Source organism: Tiliqua scincoides, chromosome 1 (assembly GCF_035046505.1).
Source record: "Tiliqua scincoides isolate rTilSci1 chromosome 1, rTilSci1.hap2, whole genome shotgun sequence".
Classification (NCBI taxonomy): domain Eukaryota; kingdom Metazoa; phylum Chordata; class Lepidosauria; order Squamata; family Scincidae; genus Tiliqua; species Tiliqua scincoides.
The window spans coordinates 215,520,660-215,547,910 of NC_089821.1; the positions used below are offsets into that span (position 1 = coordinate 215,520,660).

A 27,251-nucleotide genomic window follows, 5' to 3' on the forward strand; every position below is an offset into this window, starting at 1 on the left:
CGAGACTGAAGGTTGCCAACCATTGATATAACAGAAACCAAATTTCATTTTATACCATTTTTATTTCATGAAATAATGTATAAAAACTTACAAACTTGAGAACATAACTAGACACAAACTAGGATGATACTCAAATAAAATATGTATACAAGAGCAGAGCTGTATCTGCCTCTCTCCCCCCATCAAAACACACACTGCCTTCATTTCTGATGAGATGCTTTCATTTACTGAAACCTTCCCACCAACACAATTATTCAATGGACTCACTCCTGTCAACTTAATTTTTTTTATACTATAGTATTGGATAAAATTCAGATGTCTATATAGTAAAAAGAGTTAAAAATCAGCAACTTGATTGGAAATTTGCAGAACTACTATCCTGAGCAGAAACTGAACATACAATATGTATCCCTTTACTTTTGCATACTTTTCCCAAGTGAAGCCTAAAGTGATGGACCATAAGGAGCATACAATGCTGCTGCATTACTTGAAGTTCAACCATGATGCATTTTCATCATTCATCTTTCATCTGTGTTAAAAGAACATGCCAGTAGTTAACAAAAGATCAGATATGTTTTCCCTTTGCCTCCTAGATTATTAGGTAAACTCAGACTGTTTTGATGAAAAAGCCAAAATATTTGTTCACGTACTGTGATGTCGCAGTGGCTCAAATCTAGTACGCCCATATACTTTGCAGAGGGCTCACAATGTACAGTTCTTCTAATCTCTGGTTATCTTCATATTTTGAATGCCAGCACTCATCATCAATTTCCATTTGACAAGATAAAGGTGCATACACCCTGGATCAATTTAAATACAGGTCCACTGTCTGCCCCAGTATCTGCAGGGGTTCCATTCCGGAACTCCCCATAGATACCAAATCCACAGATACTGGGGTCCATACTGAAAGGTATTTTAAAACAAAGAAGCGTGCCAAAATCACGTTTCCTGCTTTCACGCAGCCAAACCATGCGGTTTCCCAATCTCTAGAGCTTGTTTTAGAATGAAAAGAACCACTTCCAGGTCATACAGAAGTTCCTTTCTCTTCCCAGCATCGCCCCAGAATGCATCATGCAAAGGTAGGAAACACGATTCTGGCACACTTCTTTGTTTTTAAATACCCAGTATCTGCCGGCATCCACGGCATGGTTAAATTCGCAGGTCTACTGTATGCCATACTTGTTAAAAAGACCAACTTAATAGCTGCTAATTATTCTTCAAATCAGGTGGCTGGTTTGTTTGGTATGGGTGAATGTGTACATTTACCTGCATATACCTGAAGTACATATACGCATGCGCACACAGACACATTTTAATGCATATAAAACTATTGCCATCACATTATTACCACTATTTTAGTTAAATCTGATCCTAAACATATTTACTTGGAAATTTAAGACCCATTTCTAGCCAAGGGATTTAATACCAAGTCAGTGTGCTTTGTGTCACAACTGCAGTAAGACATTTTTTGAGTGGACATAATGTCAGTGAGGTAGCCTGAAAACAAACTCTTGACCAAAAAAGCAAAACAAAAAGGTGGCTTAAGAGTTTCCTTGGTTCATTAAGGGAATTTCTGAGCTTTCATAAAATGACAACTGTATACAACTAATAGTTGTACAAATTTTAGTCTTCTAAAAGGCAGCTTGTTCTAAGGAAAAATAATTGTACTTAGATTAATACACTTTCTGTTTCCTTTCTGTCTTTTTCTCATCTTGCATCTCTTTCAGTAACATATATATTTAAACAGGCCCAAACGTGCTTAGAATCTGTTACAGATGCATTTCTAGCACTATTCACATAGTTAGCTGAGTTACCATACACATTTTCTTCTGTATTAAAAGAAGAAAAATTATTTCTTCTTTTATGTAATTTATGCATTTCTTTTGTGTTATGATTTGACACAATACCCTTTATTAATATTATATTTTTGCAGGAAAAAGGACAAAGTCAGACTTCCTTCCAATGTCAGTGTAGTTCTGATTGGGGGAAGAGGAGAGGAGGGGGAGAGGTTTAGTAAAAATGAATAAAACAAATGTTTTTTAAAAAAGATATGAGTTTCACAGTCAGTCTAGCAACACTGCTTCGGGTTCTTTTTTTATAGAGTCTAAGACTGAATGATCACTCTCTGTGGTTTCAGCATCCCCACCACCTAGCAGAATGGATCTATCTTCTTCTAGATTAAATACAGAGTTTTGACTTTGGCACGAATGTTTGACAACTTCATTGGGTGTGGAGAATGTTTTGTCACACAAGTTGCATTTATATGGTTTGTTGGTCTGTACCAACATGTTGTCCATTTGGTTGCCTTCCTCAAAAGTACAAAGCTCCAGAGTCTGCTTGTCAACCATAGTATATGTGTCCATGCTTTGGTTTAGGCATACATGCCTAGCAGCTTGATTGGCACGGCAGAAACTTTTGTCACAGGTGCTGCATTTGAAAGGTTTGCCAGTATGTATATACATATGCTCTCTCCAGTGGCTTTTCTGAATGAATTTGCGTCCACAAATGGAACATTCATACTTCCGTCTTTTAACTTCTCTTTCTTGGTCTGCCTGCTCCAGGTTGTCTATGTCAGCAATATCAGAGGGTGGCGGTGTTTCTGCTTGCTGCTGCCCATCAATTATTGGCGAATCTGAAATCTGTTGCAGCTCACTATCACTAATCATTCCAGTTTCAGGCACTTCCATAGCATCTTTCTCAGGAACATTGTTACAAAGAGACAAAGGAACACTGCTTTCTCCATGCTGATTTGATGTGAATGGCACTCCTGTGTGAATCTGGAGGTGCTCACGCAAGCTACTTCGCAAATTGAACCGTCGACCACAAAGATGACAAGCATAGTATTTGGGAAAGCTTCCATTTTTTTTCATAATGCTGGGCTTGACATGTGCTATCGTGAGAGAGGCAGGCTGATCATCCGACGAAGAGGCTTCCATGTTAGTTTCATCTCCTGGAGGAGAAGGATGAGAAGCAGCTGAAACCAGTTCTGGCGACAGCGAAGACTGCAGTGGGTCAGAAGTAGCCATATTTGCCTGGGGCACTGGAGGCAAAGTTGATGGTGGTAACTGTGACACCTGGGAGACTTCATGTGCCTGTTCTTGGCTTATTCTGGATGGCTGTGGTCTTGGTTCTCGCACAGATTTCTCAGGTGCTGGAGTTGCCTTTGGAGGATTTCTTCCCTGGTGATCTGCTATCTGAATACCATATAATGAAGATGCTAATGGAAACACTTGTTCTGCATGTGCAAAGTTTCCTTGACTGGCAAGGCTGGCCTCTTGGATCAATGGATATGCATGCAGAAATTTTATTCCCTGCTCTAGACGAACTGGATCTATGAGCTGAGGTGCCATCTTCCCAGTATACATCAAATGCAAAAGATAACTGAAAATATCAGGCTGAATGTCAGTTGCCTTCAAACGGACACATTCACTAAAAAAAAAAAAGAATAGAGAACATAATAAAATACTTCAGAAAAATAATGTAAGTGTATATGTAATTAAAATACAATAAATATCATTGATACATATTTAAAATTTAACAACTTTTGAAACTGAACCATCTTCCTTTGTATCTGGGTTTTAGGACACCAATTTTGAAGAAAAATTACAAATGAAATAAATTCCTTGGTTCAAAGACCACAGCTGAACATAGTTGTTTAGATTACCAAACACTCATACAGGAAAACCCGTCATAAGCCTTGCTGCATTTGAACACTGAACTGCTTACAACCTGACCCTTAAGTTTCTAGCTGCAGGAGGAATCAGAGAAGGCTTGGGCTCTCTTGTTGCACTGCCCTACAAAACAATCCTATGTGCATGAGCAGATTCCATGTTTGTTTGACTGTGGGATTTCCATACCCCTCTGTATATATCTCTGAGGCATTTTCATCAGCAGAAACTGAACTCCACAACCAGTAAACAGGTCAGGAAAGGTCAGGAAAATGGAAACGCCCTCAACCAGGGAGGTTCAACTTATCGAATACAGTAAGCCAAATAACTTTCATGGCACCTGCCGAGGGCCGGAAGTGAGGTCATTAACCCATTTTTACCTGATCCACAGGCGTACACATTTGGTCCTTGTTGCATATATGCAACATTGGGCAGAAATGGATTTATTAAACAAGTAATGGCCAGAAGCAATTTGTTTCCACCTAGGAACTCATTAGTTGCAAATGACAGAAGAGAAAATATGGACATCTTTATAACATTTTCACAATATGGGAGAGCCCAATTATCACACGGAGTGCTCTTTCAGCAGTGTCACATCTGCCAAGGCATCACTTTGCAGCTCAGCAGCTGAGGTGCTCAGTGAAATGAAGCCTTGGCAAAGAAAGCACTGCTGAAAGGGCAGCATGTATGATAGTTGAGCTCTCCCAATGCTTCAGCACTGTCTCCTTTCTCCCTCTCTCTCACCCCTCTTGGTATACCTTCCCCCTGTACCATTCCTCACCTTCCAAGGCCTTCTTCTGTCTCTTCTTCCCAGTGTCTCACCAAAAGCAATGATAAAAGAACAGCACTGGGAGAACGTCATGATCATGCAGGTTGCCTTTTCAGCAATGATGTAGAGTAGAAACACGACTGAAAGGGTAGCCCATGTACAGTAATAAGTTGGGGTCTTCCAGCACCTCTCTTTCAGCAGCATTGCTTCTGCCAAGGTATCATTTTGCATCTCAGCAGCTGGATAGTTGTGCTGGGAGAGCCCCATTATCACATGGACTGGATAAAGAGTTTTCATGGGTCATATCTGGCCCATGGGCATTACATTTGACACCCCTGCTCTAAACCAAAGTAATAGTTTCAATTCCCCCTCCCCCTCCCCAGTGGTCAGCATGGTAGCCTGAATTCTTAATAACATATTAATTCTTAATAACATAGCAACTGAAGCTACAAGCTATATAACATTAAAAGACAACTACTTAATAGCCACTTCTGTAAACCAAATTCTAAAAATTGTTTCAGATATTCACTACATTCAGCTGTGAGACTGGAACAGTGGAAAGGAAGCATGCTTTTGAATCTTGCTTTTCTGATGGCAAAGGCTGTTTGGATACTGAAATGGAGTTATAAATCAGGTTGTGAGCTGACCATTGTTTATTCCCCAAAAAGCATATTCAGGATTGCAGTCATTCAGCTTGATCCACAAACCAATCAAGTCCACAGTATTTTGGCTTAACTAATTTGCTGATTGAGCTGGAAGTGAGTTTCTATTACTGATAAAGCAATTCACATTAAGTTGCCTTAGTGCTCTCTAATTCCTTTGAACAGTTTTATCACAACTCACTGCACACTGTTTTTAAGAGTATACCTTTTTATAATTACCTGCTCTGGTGAACAAATAACATCTTGAAGTAGTTGGAAAAAGAAGCAAGGACAGATTTGTGTGCCTTGAAGTAGACATCTCCAATAGCAACTGTGCAGTCACACAGGAAACCAAACTCCCTCTGAGCATTCAATTGCTGCAGAAGAATAAGTCCATGGTTGGCCAAGTCCATTTTTCAAATTCTGTAAAATAACAGCACAAATAAAATTTGTTATCCAAATTAAATCAAGTATTGCTCAACTTTTATTGTGAAATATAGTCAACAATTTATGTTAAATTGAGGAAAAGGTTCATAAAACCCTTGACTTAATATTGACAAGTATTATCTTTGATATTTAGGAATAAATTTGGATAAATAATTTTTCAGAATGGGCTAATTTGCAAGAAAATTGTTTTAAGACAACAACCAGATAGCATATTATACCTGAAAAACTTCACCTAATTTAATCTAAGGATTCAATGTATTGGAAATGCCAAAAAGAAGTAGGGAGTTTTTTTTCATATACAGTCTTCTAAATAGGTAAAATTGTATTTGAGAAGAAAACAGGAGATAACAGAATATTCACATCAAATTAATTCAGACCTCTATTTTAACAACAAAACCCTGTGCATATTTACTCAGAAGTAAATCTTACTGTGTGCAATGGGCCTTGCTTCTAGTTTATATATAGCAGTGCTTCGCAAACTCCTACAAGGGGTTGGGGATAGTGTAAGTTGTTGCAGGGGAGGGGGAAGACAGCAATACGATCTCTAGGACTAGGCTGCTGCTGGGGACAGGAAGGGGTTTTCTACTTATCTGCAGCCAGTGCTGCAGTCCTAGAAGGTCCTGGGGGTGCGGGCAACCCTCCACATGTCTCACTGTGCCTGCAAAAGTGTTTTTTAAAGAAGGAAAAAAACTGGCGCTTCTGGTTTTGTTGTGAAAACCAGGAGTGCCTATTTTTCCTTTTTTTTCACACTTTTCCAGGCACAGGGAACCCTGCAGAGGGCTCCTCACACCCCCAGAACTGCAGAGCTGGCTGCAGTCACATAGAAAACTCCTCTCCTGTATGCAGAAGCAGCCTAATCCTGAGGATCACATTGCAGCCTTCCCCCTCTCCTGTCCCTTAAAGGGGTATTGACCAGTGCTTCCCAAGCTGGTGGGTCACTACCCCACCAGTTTGGGAACCTCTGATATATGGAATTTCAATTATTCAGAAATTTTGCTTAAGCAACATCAGTGTACAGTACTTGAAAACTGCAGTATGGATGTTACGCAGTGAAAAGCAACTTCTAGTCCTGCTATTGTTGAGCAGAAAGGTATGCAATTACCTCAAATTTAAGTAATTGTATGAAAACGAAAGAGGGACAACAAGAGTGGGATAGATTTATTTAAAACTGCAAGCCTTTTATTGCATATTGGAAAAATTAAGAATACTCAAGCAAATATACTTAAATTTTTAAAAATAAAAATGGATTCTGGTGCACTATCTGTTCTTAGTTTATTTCAATGAAATATGGATTACACAGGCCAACACACATTTTGCTTCCTTAAACATTACACCAATTCCTGGGTATGTTTGGGGTGCCGCTTCCAAAAATGGCACCCCTTTCGCCCGATCACATCTAGTTTTGGAGATATAGCACCGCCTCGTTAGCGAATGGTTCAAGCAGCTTCCTCATGAGGAAGCCTACACACCATGGCTTCCTCATGAGGAAGCTGCTTGAACCATTTGCTAACGAGGCGGTGCTATATCTCCAAAACTAGATGTGATCGGGCAAAAGGGGTGCCATTTTTGGAAGCGGCACCCCAAATTCATATCCAACCACCATAAAGTTTGGGAAAAACTTTTCTGACCCTCAGTTTTGTAGGCCTGTGTTATTTAAACAAGCATTTGATACAAATTCCCCTAAAAATATCTTTCTTGGAGCTTATCTTTAAGCTGTGACTATACGTCGGGACAAACAGCTAGATAAGAAGCACATCTGTGCAAAAGTCCCACTTGGTGTAATGGGACTACAAGGTATACGTGTATAGGACTGCTGCCAAACCGAGAGTGAATGGTGTGTGACCTGTGGGCACGAAAACCAACGGGCACTTTGCCAGCAACTTCAGATGTGGACAACACCAAGAGCCTATAATTTCCTCAGGGTCATGATGTGTGCAAGCAGTGGGTGTAGCAGGAGCTTGGCTGGCAGCGGCAAAGGAGGCTTCCAGAATCCACCCTGGTAGAAAAGTTCTTTGATCTGTACGGTATGAAAAGTGTTGCTGTGGAATGACTTGCAGGACCTTTACGCGGAGCGCAAGGCGCATGGGTCTGGGCGCAACCCTGTCCACGCTTTCCTAGGAGCAAGCCCCGCTGACTGCAATGGGGCTTGCTTCTGAGGAGACAGGCACGGCACTGGGCTCTCTGCAGACACGCAACACAAGCACTGAAGGCTCCGGGCCGGCTGCATCCCGTCCACAGGGCTGCCGGCTCTGGGGGGGAGCTCGCTGCGTGCTTTCGAGCAAGGGAACGCCTCTCTGCTGAGGCAGCTCCTCAGCGACGCCATGAGGCAGGCGGGCGGGCGGGCACGAGGCGCCGACAGCGGTGGAGGACTGGAACCTCCCCCCACCCCCTTCGGCGAACCGCGCTGCGCCCGGCGGCGCCCTCTCCCATTGGCTGACGCGGGGAGGGGCGGGGACTACGCGCGAGGCCGTTAGGGCGCCCCCTCGGCTCGGCCGTGCGGCTGCTGCGAGGCCCCGCCCCTCCCCCGGCCGCCACGTGCGCGCTCACGCAACGGGCGGAGGGGGCGGGGCGTGCGGAGGACGGACGGCGGCGCGAGCGGCGACGTAAGCAGCGCGAGCGAGGCTGAGGCGCCTAAGGCGCGCGAGACGGGATCCGCCGCTGTCGCCAGGGCCGCCCAGGCTGAGGAGACGCAGACGGAGCCGCCCACCCGGCCCCCTCCCCCTCTGTCTCCGCCCCCCTCCCTTTCCCGCTCCGCGCGGCTGCCTCAGCGCCCGCCCCTCCCCCTCCTGCTAGGCCGGGCTGCTGCCGCCGCTGGTGAGAGAAAAGGGGGGCCGCTACGCAGCTGGGCGAGCGCGGGGGAGGCGGCGGCGGGCAGGGGGAGGGAAGGCGGCGCGAGGGCGAGCCGAGCCGACTCAGGCCAGCCCCTGCCAGGACCGGAGGGAAGGGCCGTTCCCCGACCCCCCCCCGCCGGGAGGCGCCCCTCCCCAGCCCCCTCCCGAGGCCCCGGCCGCCTCCTGCGGCAGGCTCCCGTGGGCTTGGAGCGCCCTTCGCGGCCTCCCTCAGGCCAGGCCAGGCCCGGCCCAACCGCCCGCACAATGGTGGGCGCCGCGAGGGGAAGGAGGGAGGGCGGCTCCGGCCTCGCCACTCGCCCCGCCGCACATGCCTCGCCTCGGGGCAGGGACGGGGGAGGTCTTGTCGGCTCACCTGGCTCGCGCTCCCGGGCGCCCCGCCGTCTCCGCGCGAGCCCAGCAGCACCAGCAGCGGCGGCGGCGGCAGTAACAACGGAGTCAGCGCGGCGGCGGCGACGGCTTTTCCTGTCCGGTTACGTTAGGGTCACATGACCGAGAGCGGAGGAGAGAGGCTGTAGCGCGGAGCCCCCGCCGGGGAGGGAGGAGGGGGAGGGGAGGCGGCGACGAGCGCTGTGGCGGCAACAGCAGCAGGAGCCTCCCCTCCCCCGCTCCCCTTCCCCGCCCTGCCGCGCCTCTTCGCGCGCGCCGCTTCCAGCGAGCAGCAGCACACAAGGCCGCACCGGCTGGGCTGGGCTCGGCGCTGCCTGAGTCGGCGGCGGGCCCGCTGGCAGTGTGGCCGTGCAGGCTGGCGCGGGGAAGCGAGAGCCCGGCTGGCCCAGGCCCGGTTCCCTCTGCATTCCCTGGCCGTCGCGGAGAGCCACGAGGCGGCCAAAACAAGAAGCAGGCACTGCCTGGGGAGGCGGTCGACCCTCGTATTCTAGTGGGAGGCCTTTGTGTGTACGTATGTTTAAACATGCGGCTCTTCTCTCATGAAAGGGCCCGGCTGCTCCCGGGCCGGGGTCGCTTCGGAACTTCTCCGACCTTGTGGGTCTGGCTGTGCCAGCGCCGACACTTGTGTCCAGGACAGGGTCGCAGGTGCTGAATAGATGTGCCTGACGTAGTAGCCCCAAGACAGCCATTCCAGCACAGGCTGTTTGCTGGTGTGTCCTGCAGCTTTCTAGAATGTGAGCCCTTTGGGTACAGGGAGCCATTTACAGCCCAGTCCTATGCATGTCTACTCAGAAGTAAGTCTCATTAAGGTCAGTGGGGCCTACTCCCAGGAAGGCGTGGATGGGATTGGGCTGTCAGACCCTAGTCCTATCCAGCTTTCCAGCCCTGGTGTAGTCCTGCCAATGGGGTGTGTGCTGCATCCCAGGTAAGGGAACTTTCATTCACTTGCCTTGGGGTTGTATTGCAGCTGCACCAGCGCTGGAAATGTGGATTGGATTGGGTCCTTGCAGCCCAGTCCTATCCACACTTTCCTCAGAGTAAGCCCCATTGTCTCTAATGGGAGTTACTTCTGAGTAGACATGTATAGGATTGGGCTGTGAGTTGATTTTTCTCTGTAAATCTCTTTAACTCTTTTATTTGAAAACTGGTATATAACAATAAGAAAAGTGAGCTGATTAATTTGTAAGATAAATTATTAGCATTCCATAGCTGGTAGCAATGCTATGTAGGCCACAATTAGTATACAGTTATGTATGCTTAGCTCCTGTTAGAATTATTGAAACGTACATGTGCCTAATGAACAATATTTCCAGTAGATTCAAGTCTTTAAAAATTACTAAAGGTAACTTAGGTGCTGAGACAAGAATTAAATTGATTTTCATTTTAAGATTTATTTTTTAAGCTTTTAAAGCAGTTTGGCAATAGTGCCTCTTGTAGCACAATCCTTTGAATGCTTATCTGGAATTAAACTGCTGTGAACAAAATTGAACTAAGTAAATGTGCCTGGGAGTTTTTGTTGTTAGTTGGTAAATTGCTGCATCTGCAATGTTCTGTTGCCAAGTGTTTTGAATAATAAGAATCCTTGCAACTGAAGCTAAAAGAAGAGATTGCACAAGTTGTTGCTGCAGTGTAGTTGACTGGTACATGCTTACTTAGAAGTAAGTTTGTCAGTTTACTGAGATGTAGTCCCTAGCGTGTGTACCTGCTCTATCATTTTGATGCTTCTGGGTAGAGCTTTTAGGGGTATGTGTCCTGGATTGTTCTAAATTACTGTGCTTGCATCATGTCTTTGAATTGCTTCCTATTCAGGTTCTTTGGCTTGTGAACTGTACCCTGTTCAGTTAAAAAGTCTAAATATTTGCATTGCTTTGCAGCAATATGCATTATCATATTTTCCTTTCCTGTTGTGATGAGATTTGTTGATACTAACCTAGAAAACATTTACAGGATTCGAGTAAAATAGTTTGGCTTTGTATTATGTGTTTTGTTGTATGAATTGCTATGGCATTAAAGTAAGATAAAGCTCAGTGTTGGAAAGGTAGAAAATCCCTAGTATCTTAAGACCTTGTGTGTAGCAGTTGCATTTTAGTTTCAGAAATTTGAAGTGGTCCTTAAAAACGTTCATAGGCAAAGTTCTACAGATAAAGGAAGGAATCTGATATGTAATGAAGTCCTGGCCTGAGATCTACAAATGTGGTTTCTCTCTGTTCATTATAAGTGCAGTGGATCTGAAAAGGCTTAAAACTAAGTATTTCACATTGGACTTCTGTCTTGTCTGGGTTATTTGTTTAAGGCAAAGGAACTGTTCTAACATTCGTACACTGTTAAGAGTTGGAAGGGACCTTAGACCAAACACCTGCTGAGTGCAGGCAACTGCTATAGCATCCCTGACAGGTGGTTGTTCAGCTTCTGCTTGAAACTTTCCAAGAAGAGAGAGCCAAGTACTGCACAAAGCAGACTGTTTCAGTATCAAACCACTTGTACTGTTAGCAAATTGTCATGTCTAACCTAAATCTGCTTCCTTATAGTTTTAACTCATTCATTATAGTGCTGCCATCAGGAGCCACAAAGAGTAAGTTCTTCTGTCAGCCTTCAGACACTTAAAACATGGCTATATTTTCCTTTTCATCTTTCCTTTGGGCATACCAGTCTCTTTTAACCATTCCTGATAGGGCTCACCATCTTAGTTGCCCTGCCCTGAATCTGTACCAACTTATCAGTGCCCTTTCTGAGTGGTCCTCAGTAATGAATGCAGTATTCCAAACAAGGTCTGACTAGAGCAGCATACAATGTAACAATTACTGCCCAATGTTCAGCTGCAAAGATGTGAATCATGCTGTTGGCTTCTCTGTGATCTTTTAAGAAGCCTAGATATGCCCCCTGCCCTTCTATCTTGCACTTTTCTCCCATGGGACCTTTAAATAGAGCAGAAAGTGTAGAACATGCTGGAAATGCTTCTTGCAAGCTCTGTGTTCCTGCTTTGTTTGGAGGGCCTGCACAAAAGGAATGAAGTGCACAATTTTTTGGGTAAGGGGTGTGGTGACAATGACACACAATCTAATAACTTTAGCTGGTCCTGTGCATGTTTAGTTTTCCAAAGTGGGGTGTTGATATACACATCAATTTAAGATGAGGCTGATCCCAGCATTGCATTTTTGTAACTGCATTTATAGTGCTAACTTGTGTTTCGTTTGGTAGTATACTTGGAGTATTACCATACCAGTTCTGTCCTCAAACTCTGATTTTTTTCTTGAACCTATGTGTAGAACTTTGCATTCTCTGGTGGAATCTCTATGGCAGGGTCAGACCTTGACAACTGGGAAGCTCCTCCCTCTCAGGCAGGCAGGTCAGGTTACAAAGTCTTCCTGAGGGGAGGGGCTCCCTTGATCCCCCAGTCTGACCTTGCCTCTATTCACAGTAGGTTGGGTTTTTTCTTGGTCAGCTTACCTTCAGAACTGTTTTTTTTCTGGGGCTTTGGCCCCTTCTTTTACTTTTAAACAAGTTGTGAGGAAAAGGACTGTAACCGTCCTGCTTGAGCTCCCCTGACTGCCGTCCTTGTTGGGGCAGAAAATGGGGTTACTTCTCACCCCTAAAGCAGCCGGACAACTATAGGGCTCATGTCTCCATTAAATATCTTATTTGTATTAGCACAATAATTAAGCCTGTCAAGATCTTTTTGAATCCTGGTTGTGTCTTCTAGGATATACTTCTCTGAACACCATCATTAAGCAATTTTGTCGTTATGCAAAATCTTTACCTTTGTGCAGGTGGTGTTGTCATTAAGAGACCCCAGAGGCCTCTTCTCGGTTGTGTCAGGCCTACTCAGGCCTCAGAATGGTCTGCAGAAAATGTCCCAGAAGCTACTTCCGCTTTTTGGAAGCAAACTTTTAAGTAGCTTTTGAAAAACAAATAGCTTCCGGAAGCTTTTATAGGCCATTCTAAGGCCTGTAGAGGCCTAGCGTGACCCAGAGGAGGCCTCTGGGGCTTCCTAATGGCAATGTGAATATCACTGTCACAAAGGTAAGGTGTTTTCAGCTACTATACAGTAAACGAATGACGAACTGTCGTATATGCAGTCTGTTGTTGGTTGGAATGTCACCAAGCGACATGCACTTGTACCTTTTATTATCCTCAATTTTTTTTTGAAAGGCAGTATGAAAATTCAGTGGAGCTTATTCTAGCCTAAGTGTCATTGTTTGACTTTTTGCCCTACTATTTTTCCTTTGTGGTCCGTCCATGTTCTCGTAAGATTGTTTGCTTTTCCTCTTGCATAATTTGTTTCATCAATGGATTTTTGAAAGCCTGGAATTTTTTTAAATTCAGTTTTCATACCATTCTATTAACTATATGCAATTAAGAGTATTTTTGAATAGGAAACTTGGGACAGATATGGTCTAGACTAGAGCAAGCCTTTTTTTCCCTTGTGCTATTTTTTGTTCATGTTTCCTTTTACAGCTGGCTAATAATACACATAGAAATCCTTACAAGCTGAGTTCCATGATGGCTGTTCAGTAGTGATATAACTTTGTGATGCAATACTTTTGTTGAAGGTGCTAACAGGTTAATTTTTGTTACAAGTGAACTCTAAATTGCACTTCATTCAAGTCATACAATAACACAAATACTTTTTTAAAAAAGGCTTTTAGTCTGAAGTCTTTTAAAATATATTAGGAAGACTGAACCCAATCCAAACAGGCTTTTGCTGGCGCACAGTGTTACAAATGTGCCATAAGGCACGCCTGCGACAGTCTGTGATGGTCCAGTGCCAGAACTGGCTCAGTGCAAGCCCACACTGAGCCAGCAGAGGATGGGGAACCACCGCCCAGAACACCAGGTGAGTACCAGGTGGCAGAGTGGTAAGTCTGAGCAGGGGAGAGGTGTTCCAGGGCAGGGGGAGGGACCGGAGATTACCCTCTCCCAGCCCAGTAGACCCATTGAGTCCACCTGGGGTTTACATGAAGTAAGAGGGTAAGCTCCCGTATCCTGAACAGCCCAAGCACTGCTTCCCAGCCCCATGGGATGCAGCCGCAGCCATTTTGACACTGCTGCAGCCCTGGGTGCTGGGAAGCATTGGATTGGACTCCCCATCTCGCTGGCATGGGTCAGCCTTTGACTTGTAATTTGAACAGCCCAGTTAAATAAAACCTCCATGTTCAAAGGCCATATAACTCCAGGTACTGGTAACACAGTGTATCTGTTGCCTTATGCCCTGTTCATAAGCTTTCCAGAAGTATCTGAATGAAAACAGTGCTAGACTAGATGTCTGGTCCAACAGGAGCTCTCATGTTTAATTATTAGAGTATTGCATTCTGGTTATTAGATTAATCCAGTTTAGAAATTCTTTGTTTCATGCAAGTATATGATTTGTCTGATGCCTTTTTTGTGTGTGTGTGTGAAAGCACCTATTGGAAATGAACTTTTTCTGTAAATCTCAAAATGGGACTTAAATCTCATTGTGCAGGCTGAGCCTGTACATGTTTACTCAGTAGTAATATGGCCAATTCCTGGGTAAATCTACATAGAATTGCATGTAGCCTCAGACTTTTTAAAGTAATTGCTTCCTACTCTGTAAACTGCTTGCTAAATAAGGAAACAGGTGCCATGCTTGCACTTCCACACAGGCCTTTGTAAATGTATTTTTAACTTTTCAAGGGAAAAATGTAATATGAGTGGTGCTTCAGTTATTTGTACCTAGCAATGTCCTGAAACTGTCCTGTTAATCATGTGGTGGACTCTGCATATGTGTTGTAGGATTGGTACTGTAGGTAGGGTAGTGTGTTTAAAGTCTTTACATCACATTGTAGTTTTCATGGAAATGTGCCTGTCTTTCCCCACAGCTGCTTGCGGGGATATTGATACTGGTGATAATGGAACCTACCCTGCCCAGGTAAATAGTGACTGGAGGGGCACTTCTCAGAGAAGACTACTCCTTTTTATAGCACTTTCTGAATGCTTCTCTTGCATTAAGATGTCCTTATAACAATTGTATAGGATAGGTAAGTATTATAACCATATTGCAATTGAGGGCAAGTGAGAATGACTTGTCATCTTGTGAGCTCATAGAGCCAAGATTTGAACCAGGGAGTTTCTGATTTGCAGGTCAACAGCCACTATGTCACACCTGTTTTCTGAGATCAAAAGGTTAAACATCCCCTTTTATTTTTTACAAAAGGATACACAAGTAATATGCTTGTCATAGTGTCTACTGTCTAATTACTCCCTACAGCAGTGGTTCTCACACATTTAACACCAGGACCCACTTTTTAGAATGAGAATCTGTCAGGACCCACCGGAAGTGATGTCATGACTGGAAGTGACATCAAGCAGGAAAGTTTTTTTGTGATCCTAGGTATATCCCTTGAAACACTCTAATACTTGTGAGAAATTTATTATATTTAGTAATTGCAAATCACTCATCTTCTAATCTAGAGCATATGAAGGAAACATCTACAATATGCTTAGAAATATATAATGCCAACTCAAGAAGCAGGTGAAATGCAGAAGTTTATTTCAGTCTGTAAACCCTGAGTTCCCTGAAGATTGAAGAGATGAAAATTTGGAAACTGTTGATTTCTTTAAAAACATGATGGTAGAATTTTAAAGGATAACATTGACTTGGGTTTCATATGACTACTTTGTTGAGTTACTGTTACAATGCTGTAATGTTAATTTAATACAATATCATATTTACCAATAAATCTTTAATACTGGAGGTGGGCACTGCAGTCTTTTCATCACACTGGAAGATGTTTGAAAGAGGAATTTTTTGAAATGTGCGCACTTCTCAGTTTCCAGATCAATAAGTGTTCAGATTTTTTGGTATACTGTTTATGCATAAGGCTAACTGGAGAATAAACTGTTAAGTCCCATTAATAAAAAACTTTGTTTCTGCTAAACCATAGTTTTTGCCAGCTGGAACAATGGGGGGGGTGGTGTAGAAATGCTTTAGATACCTTGAGGTACAACAATTCATTGCCCCATTCTTAACAGTATACAATAGGCTAGCTAAGGAGCAGATGGTAAGATGTCACTGTAAACAGCATTGCCATTGTAGGCCTTATTCTTATGCTTAGTGACTTGGGACATACTTTCCTGCTCACCTCTATGGTGGGAATATTGTCTTGGTTGGGCCATATGTCCTGGCACCCAGCTTCCATGGATTTTTATTCTTCCTCTCCCTCTTCAGCAGCAAAATTAATGCCATTACCTTCCTGTTTAGAATGTTCTGTCCTAATCACATCTCAAGATACACAGAACTGAAAACGTATAGTTCAGCAACCAATCATCAAGGGTATCTTTCTACTTAAATGATGCATAAGCTTTGACTTTTTCATTTAGAAAAGAGACACTGGAGGCACATAACAAATTTAGAAAAGTAAAATTTTCCGAATGCAAAGAATTGTTTCATATCAGAATTTAGTTCTCTGTGGCCAAGCAATAGATTTAAGGCTGATAAAAGTAATGCATATGTAGCTTCTAGAACCACAAGATACAACCACTAAGAGAAAATGGATTAAAGAAAATATTTCACTGAGTAGCTGTACTAGTTAAATGGATACTCCATGGCTAGAAGCCACATGCCTCCAAGGATCAGGTGCATTTGATTAGTGTCACTAAAAACAACCTTGGACTTGACATACCTTGGTCCTCTCTAGCAAAGGAATGTGTGTTGCTTTAGTTTTAATAATGAGTCCACCAAGTATCTCTTGCAGAATAAATCCAAATCATAATGTGACCTGAATCCCAATCCTATACATGTATACTCTGAAGGAAGACCCATTACAGTCAATGGGACTTATGCCCCAGGTAAGTAGATAGAAATGTCTGACTATGGCTGCAGTCCTATCTGTCCTAAATTTGTTTCCTTTGAGTTGCTTGAGTTCCTCACCTTAAAGGGAATTGAGGTACTTTCTCATCATTCTCAAAAGTAGCTCTAGAATTCCATTCTGAAACCCCAGTGGTTAAAAAAAATCAGTGAATACCAAATAGTAGAAAAATACGTTAAAGATCAACTTTTGAGTTTCCTGCTCCCTTATTCTCATCCCAGAATACACTGGTAGAGACATTATACTGCATTCAGCCACTAGCTGAGGTAAAATAATGGAATGAAATTTTTCCATTATTAACTCCATCTAGTGGCTGAATGGGGCATAGCATTTATACCAAAGTATTCTGGGGTGCGAATGGAGGTGCAAGAAACCCAGAAGTGGGTCTTTAAAGCTATCTTTAACCACAAGAAGCTTGCAACCAGTGCAGTTTAAAACTGAAAAGGTAGGAAATTGATTTTGGTGTTTTTGCTCTTGTTACAAGGCATTTAAAAGTGGACCCCAGTATCAATGGTGTCTCAAATCAGTGTATACCAGGTCCCACCTGTACATGCACAAAACTAGAAGGCTCATTCTAGCTGCTGCCCTGCTACTCTCTTGGTGGGCAACTGACACAACTTCACTTGATTCTGCTGAGCAGAATATCAGCAGCAAACATACCTCCTCTCATACAATCTCTGAGTGTCACACACAGTAATTTCCTGCAGCATAATAACTATAACTAGGTATATACCACCTTTCTGGTCATCAGATTACTCCTCTGACTTTATTCAAGGCGGTTTAAGTAGGCAGGCGTTTCTAAATCCCTCAAGCGGATTTTTACAATCATAGAGGTTCTCTCTTTCAAGAACCAACAACATTTCAGAATGGATCTTCCTGGTTTGGTCTCACTTCTGGCCTCCCACCCACGCAGGCTGGCAAGCAGCTGCATCTCTCACATGGAGGGCAGCCAAGACGCTTCTTGCTCGCACCAAGAGCAAGTGGGATCACTCAGCTGGGCTTGTCAGCTGCTTCAAGGTCTCACCATTCGCAGCCGATCAGGGAGCTGCCGGTGTCCTTGAACTGGTGACCTTCTGTTATCTTCGGACTAACAGAGGCTCTACCTTCTAGACCAGACCTCTTATAATAAGACACTGCTAATTGGGAAGCACCTTTAGTAAACCAATCTTATCTGCTTTCTAGAAGAATTTAAAAACACTGTATCTTAAGCTAGGGCTTTTCAAAGGTGTCATGACCCTTTGGGGTGGGGGCAGGGAGGAGGCAGCAGAGGCAGCTACAGGGGCTTGGCTGCACTTAGCAGAGCCCTCCTGCAACCTGCCGGGGATGTGGGGAGCCCTGCAGACAGTCGCACAGGGCTCCCCACACCCCCAGGTGGCTGCAGGAGGCTCGTAAGTGCAGCCAAGCCCCCTGCAGCCCGAGCCGCACAATCCTGGGGATCATGCTGCTGCCTCCCCCCACCCGCACAAGAACTTGGAGCAGTTTCCAAACTCCCAGAGAGTTTGAAAATGGCTGTCTTAAACCATTTCTGCCCAACATTGCATACAACAGGGACCAAATGTGTACATCTGTGGGCCAGGCAAAAATGAGTTTAACAAAAGATCTGATTCACTGTATACAGATTCCCTAGAAACAATCACTGATTTGGCCTAACAGTGGCTTCAATTATTTTGAAAATAGCAAGTGTCCATACATTTATTATGACAGTTACTGTACTGACCAAAAGTTTGAAGAATAACACTTGGACTTGTTAGGATGGTCTGCAATCTTGTCAAATGTACTTCTCAAGCTGTTGTTCACGGCAGTTATCAGAAAAGTACTCTGCCAAGTTCAAACATGACCTGCAAAATCAAAAATGATACTTAGCAAAAATTGCACATTCTGTGTTGGTATGACTGCCAAGAATATGCCAAACAAATCTCTATAGTGCAGTTTTGAATTTTACCACCTTGAAACTTCACAATAGATGCCCCTCCTTCAGAAAACATGTGTTTGGCATGGAGAGATTAAAAAGCAAGAGAATGACAAGGGGTAATGGCCCAGCTCTAGGCTTTTCAACAGACTGGATACTGAATAGCTCCTGCTTACCAAATTCCTATTGCAGGTCTCCTGCCTCACTCCCATTCTGGTGTTTTGTTCCTCACTTGAGCAGGGCTCTGATTTTGTGTAGGGGAATGCTCACAGCAGCTGCTACTGCAGTTTGTCAGATGGTAAATTGTGTTCTATTACAGTAATGCCATGGAGGAATAAGTCACAGTTACAAAAATGAGTACTCTTTTCCAGCTTACGATAGCCTCAGACTTTACAGAATTCCTATATGAAAATGCTTCCACAAAGGCAGTAATGTGCAATCCTTGTAGTTAGTCACATGTGACCTCCCCAGTACATGTACACAGTGAAAAGTGTGCATACAAAGCTCAAGATTATATGTAGGTGGAAGAAGATATGACAATTTTGTAAAGTGTGGTGGTCCTGAATGATACCATCAAGTGGATTTTGGCTTCTGGCACTTCACTTTTAGACAATGAACTGGGGAGTCCCTGATTCAGAGCTTACTTCAAGCAAGTCACTACCAGTGCACCTAGTAAAGGGTCCACTACTTGCCTCTTCCTGTGCAGATCCCTTCTGCTGCAGCAGCTAATGAACGTATAGCCTGGTGCAGAGCTCAAAATGATGCCCTGGAAGTGATATCACAACCGGAAGTGACATCATGCCCAGGCTTTTTAAAAAGTGTAAGTTGGGGGAAACCTGCCTCCTCCCCCCAGCAGTTCACCACCCAGTTGATCTGCCACCTCCTCCAGCCAGTGGCATAACTAAGGCATCTGTCTGCTTTGTGGGATCAAAGAAGATTTTGTAGCCCCCCATGACAAAATCAAATTTTATTAAGTAAATAAACAAAAAGTGCACCCCATATTGGTTAGAGACACTGTGCTGGGGTGAAGAGGGACAGTTATTCTCTCCCTGCTAAATATAAGAGGAGCACCACTTGAAAAAGTGCCTCTTTACCAGTTAGCAGGAGTACCTGTATAAATGAGAGCTGACTCATATTGACACCTTATTGATTCCATGCTGTTTAATGGGTGTCCAAACTCCGGCCTGGAGGCCACTTGCTGCCCTCGGGGACTCCCAATCCAGCCCGTTGGGAGCCCCCAGTCTCCAATGCGCTTTTGGCCCTCCAGAGACTTGCTGGAGCCTACGCTGACCCGATGTAACTGCTCTCAGCATGAGGGTGACTGTTCAACCTCTTGTATGAGCTGTGGGAGGAGGGTTCCCTCCACTGCTTGCTGTTTCATGAGTGTGATCCAGCAGTGGCAGTGAAGGAAAGGCTGGCCTTGCTTTGTGCAAGACCTTTTATTGGCCTTGAAGTACTGCAAGACCGTCATGCATTCATATAAGTTCCATCTCTAATATTAATTTATGTAAATTTATTCAAATTTGAAATGTAAATGAATTTTTTTTTCCATGGCCCCCAACACAGTGTTGGAGAGATGATGTGGCCTTCCTGCCAAAAAGGTTGGACACCCCTGCTGTATAATAACAACATCTCATTGGTTCTCATAAAAATAAGTCTCACAGGTCAGTTTTGAGTTAAAGAAATCCACTTTTTGTTCCTTAACAGCCCAATCCTATCCACACTTTCCTGGGAGTAAGCCCCATTGACTCGAATGGGGCTTACTTCTGAGTAGACATGCATAGGATTGGGCTGTTGGGCAGTTGTGTTTTCGTTTTCTGGTTAATTGGCCATAACCTTTAATGGAATAAAGATATTCAAATGAGGTTTGTTTCATTGCATTCTGCATTAAATTACCTTTCCAATGATAACAATGGATAACATTATTTATACATACCAAGATTTTCATAATTTTGGCCACTCGTGTCAAGCTCAACTTGTTGCCCCCCTAAACCTTGTTGCCCAGTCCAACTGCTGCACCCCCTTAGCTATGCCACTGATTGCAATGCCACAACACGCATCACCAAAGTTCCAGATTGTCAAGGTCCGAGCTACAAGGAGCTTGGCTTCAAGCTGTGCAGCCACACAATGGGAAAAGTAGTCACCACTATCTCAGTCCCGTGTTTCTAACTTAGGATAATACATTGTAAGAATTACTGAAATAAATGCAAAATGCTGTTTTGAACATTCAGGAGAGCACTATATAAACCCAAAGCAACACAAATATTTAGATGTGCTCAAAAATCCTTTTCCAGTGTTGTCTGAAGCATGCTGAACAACAAGGAACTTTATCCAGACCTATTTCAGGGATATTCCAGTTAAACTTTTGAACAGATATGTAGATTGTTGTACTCCTAACAAAGAGCAAAAGTTTGACTTCATGCTGCACTTGTTAAATACTATGATTATGTTTTTCTGACATGGTACTGAAGGAGATTATTGTAGACTAACCTCTATGGTGATAAGTATCACTATCATCCACTCCAAGCGCAAAGCATGTTTTTCACTCAAGTGATTTCTCATCAAGTCAGTCAGTTCTGTGCAGTGTTGAAGCTTTTCATTTACAACCTGCAGTAATAAGGACAAAAGAGTTAATTATCAAAGGTTATGAAATGTTTGTCACATGGATCACCTAACCTGCCTAGAAGGGGTTTAATTAACATTTAATCTTTCTGTACATGATTGCAGCAGAGCAAATACCATTACATACAGTCAACATTACAAGTTTGTGTAATCTCTCAATGTTAGTTGACCAGTCCAGTTTACAAAACAGACCATACTGACTAGATAAGCCATGTTTACCACGTGGCTTTAAACCACTTTGTGAACTACTCATGTTGAAAAGCAGTATTTAAATATTCTTAATGATAAAATTAATTATCAACATTTATTAAAATCTAACATTTAAGATTTTGAAACAATGTAAATAACTGATTCTCCCTTCTCTGAAAAAGGCTTTAAGGTTACAATTCATTTCCCCATGGATTCAACACCCTTAGAAACTCCCAGGCTCAGAGTCCTGATTGTTCTCCCTACCCTCCCACTGCCAATGTACATGCCTCCCATATCACCATTCAGTCCTTCCCACTCAGTCAAGGTTAAATTAAAATTTATGTACAGCATTTCTATCTTGCCTTTCCCCTCCAAATCTGTAGGTGCTCAAGGTAGCTTACAGTCAATTTTTTAAAAAGGAAGGCTATATAAAATCAAAGAATCCAGATGAGAATGCAAAAACAGTATCCTCCAATGTTAAAAAAAATACAATGATTGTATGGCAGCATTTTTCAATGTTTGCTGCTGTACCACTTTGCATGGTCCACCTACTGGAAGTACCACCAGAAGCTACTGGCAATGATGTCATCACTGGTTACATCTGGTCTGGGAGGCCAGAAACAACACAACAAATACTGGTACAAGACTCAGGGCAAACAAGGGCTTTTTCAAGTGTGTGAAAATCACATACTGGAGCTCTGCCTGCCATGCTGAGCCTCTTATCACTGCTTGTCATGTGCTTCTGATCTTGCTGCCAGGCAGTGAAGGTCTGGGATCGCACGTGCACTATTGGACACCACCTCAAGTACCACCGGTCATAAGAGTACCACTGGTTGAGATACACGTTGTATAGTGAACGTGTAACCGAAAGCCCTAAGAGCAACTGTTACATTTTTACATGTTTCAATAAGTTATGAGTTTTATTTTCAAGAAGTATGCCTGAACTGGGTACTGAGCCACTCTTTCAATTTAGTGTCTGAACTGGAGTTTAAAAATACTGATGAACCTGAACTGAACTCAAAATTTTTAATGTTTCAACTCCCCAAATATGCCTAAATGGCTTTTCTGATTTGGGGTGAGCCTTATCTCTCTTGAGTTGTGCTTGGTATCTTTTGCATTTTAAATTGGTTTTCATGCATTGTTGTGAGTCATCCTGGATACCTCCATTGGATAGAGAAAGGTGGGTTATAAATATTTTAAATAAATGCATCTTAGAGTATTAGCAACAATAAGCCTTCTATTCCTCTACTGCTCAGCGTTGAAACATACAGAAACAATATGGGCAAGTGGGAGGAGGGAAGAAGAGGCTAAAGTCTGAACAGGAATGTAACAGAAATGTTCATTTTAGTCTGCAAACAGTTTTTATTCTAGGCATGTTTTATCAGGTTGCCAGGCCATCGTCTAGGTGAGCTGGATGGCCTTTAACTGGAATGTCAGTCTATTGACTGGGTGAATAATGTTATTTCAGTTATGCCCACTACAGTCAAATATGATGTGAGGCCAAGAATGACCTTGTGTAGGTGCCAGATTACTTTTTTTTTTGCATCATCTGAGGGGAGAGGCAGGAATGAGGGCTCCAATACACTACCCCATTCCAAATTTTAACCATAACTGCAATTTCAAAGTAGACTTTGGCTTTTGTAGCAGCTAGGAGCATTTCATTTGCTTAATTTCATTTTAAACACAATTCATAACTCTTTGAGCTGTCCCAGGGGTTCCAAATAAATCTATGAACTGTTCAATCTCTTAATTGAGAGCCCACTTCTAGCCAACTTTCCATCACCCATGCAGCTGCAGTGCAGCCCTGATGTAAGGGAACAAACGTTCCAGGTCTGGCACAGTTGCATCAGTATGGGAAAGATGGATAGGACTGGGCCCTGACATTTATATTTGCATACTGCTGTTAGCAATAAAGATAATGTAGTCATTAAAGTTAAATTTTATTCTGCAATAATTAACAAGTTTTTTCTTAGGCTCTGTATGTCTCTGCTTACAGTCATACTGTGCCCTAGCATAAGAGAATTCTCATCTCTTGAGAAGGCAACGAAGAAAGCAAGTGCATGCTTGCCTTTATTATAAAATACAAGGCAGCATGTAACACTTGTCTCTTGTCACCCTGATCTTCTAGTGAATAGGACATTCAGTATAGTCCGGAGACGGAGAAACCACAGTGCCTCCTTAAACAGGCTTCTCTTTGCTGGGAAGCCACTTCCACAGAACAAGTTCCTTGAGTCACAGTTGAGGGCCTCTTCTGCTATCTTTGCACTAAGTAAAAATAGACATGTAGTCCTGGCCCAGGAGAAATACAGTGGTCTGCCAGATTACGGCAGAACTCTTTAAAGTTAAGAGTTTTAGGCTGTAATTCTAACCACACTTTCCTGAGAGCAAGCCCCATTGAACAAAATAGAACTTATTTCTGAATAGACCTGGTTAGGATTGTGCCCTAAGGCACTTTAGTAGAACATCACTTCCCCCTTGTACACTACAGAAGAAGAACTGGTGTTGCTCCAGGATGAGTAGAGGAGGCTATATATCATCAAATTCCTGCAGTTAGGTAATACAGAGCATTCTTCTTCCACTCTAGTTATACTCTTGTGCTATTCCTTTGTTCTACCCATCCTCAGCCCTCACAGCTCTCCATTCCCTGCTCAACAGTGGAACTGGGCTGATGGTACCAGTTCATATTTGAAACAGGTTGAAAGGGAGAGGCAAGGTAAACCCATCACATTTTGATGGCCACCAACTAGTTTCATACAGTCTAGGTTTTTCCCCTCTACAGACATGTTTATTCTCTGGAATGTTCCCACAGTAATGTAACGCCTTCATGAAAAGAACCTGAACTTTTTTTAATTGCATACCTCTAACCCAGGGGTCTCCAAACTTTTTGGCCAGAGGGCCGCATCAAATATCTGGTATGGTGTTGGGCGCCGGAAAAAAAATTTAAATATAAAATTTATATAAATAGATTAGAGATGAAACTTAGATGAGTGAATAAATGAATGAATGGGCTCATTCATTCAAACTTTCTGAGCCTTAGAACACCCTCCAGACGCAACCAGAGCATAGTTCCAGTCATGTTTGGCCAAGTGGGTCAGAGGCTTTCAGGGGAGAAGAGGTTGGCTGCGGGCCGGATAGAAGCTCGCTGTGAGCCACATCTGGCCCCCGGGCTGGGGTTTGGAGAACCCTGCTCTAACCCAATGATTTCCAACCTTTAGGAGATAGTGGACCATTGAGGCAAAAATTGGAATTGAGGTGGACCATATGCAACCCCCTACCACCACAAACACACAAAAAAATTTACATTTGTAATACAGGCAGCCCTCATTATCCATGGGGCTTCCGTTCATGGAACATCCATGGATAAGGAAAACCGCAGGTATTAGAAAACCTGTGGTTCTCACTCCCCACCCCGAAACCATCTGGAGCTAAGCTCTGGTCAGTTCAGAGGCTCTTCTGAAACCCGCAGAGGATGCAGGCAGATGTACATGGCCTCTGCGGGCTTCAGAAGAGCCTCTGGAGGTGAGAGGAGCACAGTTCCCCTTACCTCTGGAGGCTCCAGGTTGACCCAAACTACAGGTTCAGGGATGGATGAAGAAAATCACAGGTACCAAACCTATGGAGAATGTGGGCTGTCTGTAATTAGAAAAGTTTTATTAGAGATTTATTATTAATAGAGACGATTTGTAGTTTGCTGCTTTTGCTGCCAGCTGCAGGCAGTTCGTTCTCCACTCTCTCTGATGGTTCATGGGGGACTGCTTGCTCAGAGATACACTGGAAGTGACCAAAAGTGATTTTTTTTCCTGAGTCCTCCCTGGACCACAGGTTGGGAACCAGTGCTCTAACCAAACATTACACCAGTGACAAATCCATTTACTAGATTACCAGTAGTGACAGTCCTATCGCACCTCCTAAGTCAGCTGTTTCCAAACTGTCTTGTAGAGTTTGGGCTACTGTGGGTGCATGGAAGAGGGATGATGGCAGCTGTGTGCTTGCCACGATTGTGCCACCGCTGGGGACAAAAGGGGTTTTTCAGACTCACCTGAGGGTTGCTTTGGCTCTCTAGTCTGGGTAGTGTGTAGCTCCCTCTATAGGACTTGCTGCACCTCAGAACTGCTAAAAATATGTTTGCAACTCACTTCCGGTTTGGCTCTGGCCAAAGCACTCCCAAAGTGACAAGAAACCCCCTTTGTCCCCAGCGGTGGCATGATCATAGTGATTTTGCCATCGCTGCCTCACCCCTTAAGGTGGTAGTGACAGGGCCTTCCTGGCTCAGGTGTCACAACACGCGCAGCGGTGGCCCGGGTTCCACAGCTCGGCAGTCGCCCAAACTGCCGGGCTGTGGAACAGGAGGCGGGGGCGTGGCCGGGGGGAGGGAGAGAGGTGGGTCCGCAGAGGTGAGCTCTGCAGGATCCAGGGCGCTCGTGGAGGGCTGCGCGCCCTACACAAGCACCTTTACTTTAGTGCCAACCTTTTGGTTGGCGCTAAAGAGAGTAACCCCATTGCAGGGCTACTTCCCTTACTTGGGGGAAGGGGACAAACATCCCCTTCTCTCAAGGTGCCTCCCGCGATAGCGCGGGAGGCGCAGGATCTGGCGGCAGCCCTCCATGGAGCCTGGGCGCTGCGGGCAGCTCAGGATTGGGCTGTTAGTCTCTTTGGATCCTCTGTTTGAAGGACCCAGAGAAGACCGTGGGGGAGTGAAGAGGAGAAGACCAAGGGCAGGGAGAGAGAATAGTAACATGTGATGCTTGTAACAAATTATATGAATGTTTGTCCAAGACAAGAAAGAAAAATACACTCAAGAAACTATATGTGCAAAAGACATACCTTAACTCTGCGATTGATACTGAGAAATTGACACATTTTATCATAAAGTTGTTCAAGGTGCTCTCTGTCCCAATAGAAATCTGGGGTAATCAGCAGGTCTGAGCTCAGATTTATGCGGTGCCTGAGGAAGGGTGGGAAAGCAGTTAGATTCTTAGTCATTATGGATTCTTCCAAGTTGTAGCAATGATAGTCAGTGGACTGGTTCAGATATAACACCAAATAATCAGTCACTTGTTTTTAACAGTTGAGCCTGAATAGAATATAATGTGCTGGTTCAGATATAATGCTAAAGCATTGTTTGGTGCTTAGAAGATCCTAGAGCCTGGAAGTAAGTGCCATTGAATGCAATGGCACTTACTTCTGAGTACACATGGCTAATATTGTGCTGTCACTCACAGGAAGAAGTGTATACTGCAACATTCTGATGTGGGATCCCTCTTGTTCACTAAGAACAAGTACAGGAACTCACTTCTCCCTATTAGCTGTTTAAAAGATACAGATTTAATAAGGGACAGATTTTCAACAGGCATCCATGAGGAACTCTGATAAAGTGTCTTTCCCCCCAACTGTAATATTCTTCCATAATAACAGAAGTAATGGGGTGGCAACCATGAAGCTGCACTCACTGCCTCTTTTTGAAGCATCTTGGCTGGCTGTTACCCAGCACCCCCTCACGTGACACTCTGGGGTGGAATCCCACTTATTACACCACTGTCCAAGCAACTTGTGCTAAGATTAAGGACCACTATGGTAACATTAATCCTAGATTTTTAGAGCACTAAAATCCAAACACTGTGCAATAACTGCTCACCTAGTCACAATATTTGTTGGTACAAAGCACATTAAAGCTGGTTGTTACAAAATCAGATTTGGGGAGGGGATGGGCTTGTTTTTAATGATGATACCTTAAGGCAAACAGTTCCCCAATTTTCTGCATCACATCAGCATGAGAGAGTCTCACCTTCCTTCTTGATTTTAGTATCTGTAAAGTTAGTGATAAGTCATTAATAGCAAGAATACTTTGTAAATAATTCTAGTTAATAATAGCACTGAGGAGCAGCAAAATATTCCTTACTACTTATTCAGCTGTTGTGGCCTACTAATTTTTGTCAGACTT

The 27,251-nt window shown here is 43.6% G+C and overlaps 2 protein-coding genes across 5 annotated transcripts in view; both read right to left on the reverse strand.

Annotated features, from left to right (window-relative positions):
* Nucleotides 1-42: 42 nt before the first annotated feature.
* Nucleotides 43-8,913, reverse strand: ZBTB2 (zinc finger and BTB domain containing 2). The gene is made up of 3 exons (XM_066611298.1): nucleotides 8,730-8,913; nucleotides 5,319-5,501; nucleotides 43-3,429 (listed from the first exon to the last, which is right to left on the reverse strand). The coding sequence occupies exons 2-3, from the start codon at nucleotides 5,489-5,491 to the stop codon at nucleotides 2,064-2,066; spliced, it is 1,539 nt and encodes a 512-aa protein (XP_066467395.1). The 5' UTR covers nucleotides 5,492-5,501; nucleotides 8,730-8,913; the 3' UTR covers nucleotides 43-2,063.
* Nucleotides 8,914-14,888: 5,975 nt separating this feature from the next.
* The window catches only part of RMND1 (required for meiotic nuclear division 1 homolog), a 33,911-nt gene continuing 21,548 nt past the window's right edge, over nucleotides 14,889-27,251 (reverse strand). For 2 of the 4 annotated variants that reach the window (XM_066615686.1, XM_066615691.1), the window contains exons 9-12: nucleotides 27,040-27,116; nucleotides 26,135-26,255; nucleotides 20,990-21,106; nucleotides 14,889-18,428 (exon numbers count right to left, since the gene is read on the reverse strand). In XM_066615686.1, the coding sequence (XP_066471783.1) occupies nucleotides 18,396-18,428; nucleotides 20,990-21,106; nucleotides 26,135-26,255; nucleotides 27,040-27,116 (348 nt within the window). In that variant the 3' untranslated portion in view covers nucleotides 14,889-18,395. Of the gene's footprint in view, nucleotides 18,429-20,989; nucleotides 21,107-24,854; nucleotides 24,944-26,134; nucleotides 26,256-27,039; nucleotides 27,117-27,251 lie in introns of those variants that run through there. The other 2 variants (XM_066615692.1, XM_066615696.1) reach the window with 2 other exon arrangements.

Excerpts from the sequence above, each read along its gene's own strand:
- ZBTB2 (XM_066611298.1), bottom strand. The coding sequence starts at position 5,491 with ATGGACTTGGCCAACCATGGACTTATTCTTCTGCAGCAATTGAATGCT. Across the intron at positions 3,430-5,318 it reads TTATTTGTTCACCAGAGCAG|TGAATGTGTCCGTTTGAAGG; the intron begins GTAATTATAAAA and ends TTTTTTTTTTAG.